Source organism: Pteropus vampyrus, unplaced genomic scaffold (genome assembly GCF_000151845.1).
Source record: "Pteropus vampyrus isolate Shadow unplaced genomic scaffold, Pvam_2.0 Scaffold227, whole genome shotgun sequence".
NCBI lineage: Eukaryota > Metazoa > Chordata > Mammalia > Chiroptera > Pteropodidae > Pteropus > Pteropus vampyrus.
Genome location: NW_011889008.1, coordinates 324,168 through 329,787, shown reverse-complemented (window position 1 = coordinate 329,787; position 5,620 = coordinate 324,168). Strand labels below are relative to the sequence as shown.

The 5,620-nt window shown below is 56.4% G+C and overlaps 1 protein-coding gene across 2 annotated transcripts in view; it reads left to right on the top strand.

Annotated features, from left to right (window-relative positions):
* The window catches only part of FN3KRP (fructosamine 3 kinase related protein), a 17,696-nt gene that overhangs the window by 9,442 nt on the left and 2,634 nt on the right, over positions 1-5,620 (top strand). For both annotated transcript variants that reach the window (XM_023538631.1, XM_011373645.2), the window contains exons 2-5: positions 2,664-2,815; positions 3,199-3,290; positions 4,335-4,417; positions 5,482-5,604. In XM_023538631.1, the coding sequence (XP_023394399.1) occupies positions 2,673-2,815; positions 3,199-3,290; positions 4,335-4,417; positions 5,482-5,604 (441 nt within the window). In that variant the 5' untranslated portion in view covers positions 2,664-2,672. The remainder of the gene's footprint in view (positions 1-2,663; positions 2,816-3,198; positions 3,291-4,334; positions 4,418-5,481; positions 5,605-5,620) is intronic.

Genomic DNA, 5,620 nt, shown 5'->3' with positions numbered 1-5,620 from the left:
CTGCTATTTTGGGGGATTCTTATTTACTTTTTATTTTGTCATCCAAGTCCATTTTCTTGGTACTCTGCCAATTCTTCGTTTGCCGATAAGTTTCTCCCAGTCTTTTGGCAGATACTTCCAAACGTGTCCTTTTCTCGCTTGCTCTAGAATGTGCTGTGGAGTTATGCAAGTGTGCTGGCATGGCATAAACATTTGCTGGTTCTGTGGGAAATAGGACCCTTCTTTATGCTTTGCCTTTCGGGAGCTGAAAATGTCTTCTTCCAGACTTCCAAGAAAAGACTGCTTGGCTGGACTTCCACTTTCCTCTTCATCCCTGATCAAATGCCCCGGGCTAAGTTGCTCTGCCTCTCGATTAGTCTTATCTGCCCTTTGCAGACTGGGTAATTGGTTTTTGCTCGTTCTCCTCCCTTAAATTCTTGTCTTCTGTGGCCCTGCCTCCCAACCAACTCTTGCTTTGCCGTGGATCGGCCCTGGGGTAGTAGTGTTCTCAGCTTCAGTTAGACATTTGGGACCACGTAGCAGTAGATGTTTCTGTGAGGGAGCCGTGGCCCCTGGGTGGCTTCACAGATCCTCCTAGAGGGTCTTCCTGCATTTTTTTTTATCCCTTACTTTACTCTTCAAAACCAGTGCTCTGGTTCAAAGTATAACCAGGGCCTGTTCGTTTCCCTTTACCTCCTAAAGAGAATGCTCTGAGAATTCTTAAGACACAGTTCCTGTCTTTGTCCTCAGCTGCCTCTAGCTCTTGAAGGCAGTATGCTAAGAAAGTGTTTAGGTGGACTGTGCTCGTGTTAGCTCCTGGTTAATCGTGGCAGCAAGCCCGTGGTATCAGTACCAACACTAACCCCATTTTATAGAGGAGAAAACTGAGGCACGGAGAACTTAAGTAACTTGCTCAAGGTCACAGAACCCTTAACTACGAGAACATGTAGGAGAATGGCTGTGGCAGCACTGTCCGAAGTAGCCCCAAACAGGAAGCCCAGCTGTCCGTCGGCGTTGGACTGGACGAGTGCGTTTCAGACCGTTCCCACGGCAGAGCCCTGTACGGCAGTGGGAATTAGCTCTGCCCGCTGATGCACAGAAGCAGCAGACGCAGCATGGAACAAGGTCGCCAGGCCTCTGCCTCTGCAGAATGACAGAGCGGACACAACAGGCCTGTGGGGGCGGGGGGCGGGCTGCAGTGGTGGGGGATGGGAGCTCCGGACAGCAGCGCTCAGCCTCCTGACTTGGGCTGTGGGCAGTGGGCAGCAGGCATGCTGACTGTGCTGACCGAGGATCCGAGCTGGAGGCTCTGGTTGTGAGCTTTCTGCATACACATCCGGAGTGTTTTAACTTTATAAAAAAGATACGTTAAAGAGGAAGAACTGTTTAGTCTGGGAAGTTAGGGAAGATTTCTCAGAAATCAAACTGATAACTGAGTCGAAATCTGAACCATGATGAGGAAGGAGCTGACTTGGCAAGAGATGGGGGATGGTGCTCCAAGCGGAGGTGACATGGCACGTGGAGGCTTGGGGCTGGAGGAAGCAGAGGAGCTTTGAGAAACCAAAAGTAGGCTGTAATCCTGGAGCACAAGGGGTGCGTGTGCGTGCCTCTGCGTGTGGGCTGGAGCCCGGGAAGGGGCCCCAGATGAAGTGGGAAAGTGGGCAGGGCCAGCGCTGGGGGCTGTCGGTGCAGGAAGCAGGCGGTCGCTGGCTCGGGGTGGGATCTGCCCCCTATTAGGGTCACTGCAACGTGAGCAGGGGCCGGATGGAAGATGGTCCCTGAAGTCCAGGGGGGACAAGGACTTTTGGACTAGGATGGAAGTGGCGGTCAAGATGCCGTGGTTCCCAGGGCTAGGTAGGAGAAACCATAGGACTTGGTAGTGCACTGCGGTGAAAAGTGACCCCAGGGTCCTGGCTTGTGCGGAGGGCCACCAGGTGGTGCTCGCTGCCTAATGCACGTGGAAGCCAGTGCTATGACATCGGCCTTTGAGCAAAAGCTTAGATGTGAGGTCAGCCTGCAAGGAGCCAGGAGGCAAGGCTCAAACCCGTCTCCGACGGAGGAACTCCGGGTGAGGGAAGGATGGGCTGGTGTGCGGAAGTGCTGGCCAGCGGTTCAGTCGGTGGCTTCAGCACTGGGTCTAACTGGACGACGGACCATAATCGACAGCCAGCCCCATCCTGGCTGTTTGGTCCCCTGGCAGTGGGGGGCGGTTGTAAAACTTTGGTTCCAGGTATAACTGTGTCAGAACTTCTCCTCGGCGCACGCTCTGGCTGCAGGACACGCGGTCTGTTCTGTGGTCCCTGGAACACAGCTCCGCACCTTGTCCGAATCAGGGAGGCCGGTGCGCCGGTCCCACAGTGGCAGCTGGACAGGGTTGCGGCTGAGGTGCTGTCCCTGTTGGCCCACACACACATCCAGCTCTGCACCCAGCGTTCAGTGGGAAGTTAGCTACCTACTGCCCTCCCTCAAGGGAGAGGCTGGATTCTAGTCCAGCGCTGGAAAGTGCAATCCTCCTTGTTCTTGTGCATCTATAGGACATGTCATCCACTCCATGAAAAGCCAAAAAAGCTGTCTACTGACTGCGGTCAGGATGGGCTCGATTTAAAACTAAGGCTTGAGAAAACACGTCTCCATAGAACTTTTCCAGAAGTAATCTCGCTGTCCCTCCTCTTTCCCCCTGACAGGCTAGAAGAATGTTTGAAGGCGAGATGGCAAGTTTAACTGCCATCCTGAAAACAGACACCGTGAGGGTGCCCAAACCCATCAAGGTGCTCGATGCCCCCGGAGGCGGCAGCATGCTGGTGATGGAGCACGTGGACATGCGGCCTCTGAGCAGGTGTGCCTGGCGCCTTCCCCTCTGGCTGGCTTTGTTTCTCCTCTGAGTGGTTCCGTCACACCAGAAGCTCGTTTTGGGGAGTAGCGTTCTGAGGGACGTGACGGAAGGAGCCCACGACCCCACACATTACGTGTCGTGTGCTTTGCAAGATGAAGGCAAACGGGAAAGGAGTCTCTCCAGGTGCGGTGCCGGCAGAGGGCTGGGCCGCAGGCTCGCGTGGGGCCGGGGGACCGTCTAGTGGCCAGGGCCCTTCATCTTCACCTTGCTTCACCAAGCAGATGCTACGTCCTTGAAGCCTTACGCTTTGTGTGGCCCGAGGCCTTTCACATGGACGTGTGTCCGCCTCTGTGCCACACATGTAGCTGCTGCCTTTGGTTTCGCAGTCACGCTGCAGAGCTCGGAGCCCGGCTCGCGGACCTGCACCTGGAGAACAAGAAGCTGGGAGAGGCGCTGCAGAAGGGAGCCGGCACCGTGGGTATGGGATTTTGCCGGCCCGGGGGGCCTGCTGAGGGGAGGACATTCGGGTTGCGGGGGGGTGCGTGGGCGGGGTTATGCTGTAGCCACAGGAGGGTCTGACCTGTGTTGACGCTGGAGGGAAGGAACATCAGCCTCGAGGCTACACGTTTGGGTGCAGTAAACGCAGTGAATGCCACAGTGTGCTGCGTCACACACGCACTTGAAAGACAGGAACTATTTCCTGGTCTCGAAACCCCATCATATTGTGGTTCCCTTTACGTCTCCCCAGAAGCTGTCTGTCAGGGTTCCTCTGGCTTTCTGCATGGCACCTTTCTGAGACAGACAGGACACGGGGCTCAGGATGGCACTCACATCCAGCCTTCTTAGAGAGCTTCATGTGATGTGAGCTCCAAGAGTCTCTTCCAGTCTTTTCATCCCATGACATCTGATAACCCACGTGCAGCCGATGTGGTCACTCTGCTCAGCAGAGTGGCTGACAACAGAAACAGATGGCCGAGAATCTGCTGTGCTGGGTTCTAGAGCCTGTCCTGTGACACTCCTGTGCTAGACGGGCAGGTCCCATCAGACTCCAGTCCTGTGAGAACCCTCTGTAAGGAACAGGTCCTGCTAGTCAAACTGTCCTGCCCTTCCAAGCCACAGGCAGCTCAGTTTTTTAGGATTTGCTGTGTTTGGGGAGCTGCCAGCAGGAGACCATGACAAGGCATAGCAGTTTGTCTTTCACAAATGGCACGTGCTACGCTGGCCACTGAAGGCCACCCTATCCTGATGGGCCATGAGGGACTTCTTCATTTGCGGACACAGCCTTGTCCCCCTGAGTGTCCTAGAGAGTCGTGGGTGTCCTTGGTTGTTCAGTCGGACAGAGCTGGCTCTGTTCCCAGGTCTGTAGTGTCCATGGAGACTGGGGACCCCGTGTGTGTCTGGATCGGGACCCGTGGTGGAGAAGGGCATGGGACGTCAGGCCTGCGCTGCTCTGAGCTGGGAGAGCAGGGCCCCAGGGAGCAAGAGAGCTGGTCGTCTTTCTTGTTTCCTGTTTGCTTTCAAGGGAGAGGAGGCGGGCAGGCGGGGCGGCCCTTCGTGGACCAGTTTGGGTTCGATGTGGTGACGTGCTGTGGGTACCTCCCCCAGGTGAGTGATGCCAGCATTTTGCCTCCATTTCCGAATCAGGTCAGCTGCTCAGAAACATCTGGGGAGAGCTGTGAACTTTGCTTTTCCCTTTGCTAACTTTTAAGAGGTTGACTTGAGGTTTACCCACTTCATACGCTAGATAAGCTCTGGGAAACAAGTTAGGACGCTGCATTTCAAGGCGCCTAAATTAGGAATTTCAGAAATGTTTTGAATAGTAAGCTCAGAGATTGCATGATAGAGAGAGACTATGATTATGATTATGTCATGATTTTAAGGTCGGCTCCCCCGGGAATTCCAGCTGGGATTCTGATTGGCGCCAGCAAAGGCCGAGTGGGGAGGGTGGTGGCCCTGCGCTCAGGGGAAAGGTGGGTGGCTTCTCAGAAGGGGGCCACTGTGTATTTGAGAACACTTCTGGGACTTCCTGGTCGGCGTGGGGGCACAGTGGACACTGCTCCGGTCCTGAAGGAGGTCGTCCAGGAAGCTGCTCGGGGCGGTGGTGGCTGACAGCGGGGCCTCCTGCTCTGTGCCGCGCTGGGGGTGTTTCAGCTGGCTCTGCTCCCTCCTCACTTGCCTGTAACTCGCTGGCCTGTCATTTGTCATCACACACTGCCCCTTGTGCTGCCCTACTGCTGCATGTCTGCCTCGCTTCCCTCTGGGATGGCCAGCACCTCTTGGGGGTGTTTGTGAACGGGCTCCAAGTACCTTGTCACTTTACTGCTCTCTGTCGGGCAGTGCGGCAGCTTGGGGGGCGTGTGTGGCTGGGGGTGGTCAGAGGTGAGCCACAGGGCTCGGGAGGGCCAGTCGTCTGGGCCTCTGTGCCCCCGTGTGAGTCTGGACTAAAGGAACCGTCCTCCAGCTCTTCAGAGTGGACCCCAATGCTCTGCACTGGGCGAGGGTGGGTCTGGGGACCCCCTGCGGAGGCCCCACACCTCCCAGCCAGCTTCCACCCTCCCACGCCTGTCTCTGCGGCCGCCCCTCTAGCGACAGCCCTTTGCCCACGGGCGCCTCCTTCCGCTCTGGGTGGCCTCTGAGCTCAGCGTTCTCCTTTGCTGGCGCCCGTGCAGGTGAATGACTGGCAGAAGGACTGGGTGGCATTCTACACCCAGCAGCGTATTCAGCCCCAGATGGACATGGTGGAGAAGGGGTCTGGGGACCGGGAAGCCCTGGAGCTCTGGTCTGCTCTGCAGGTGAGGGGAGCCCCGC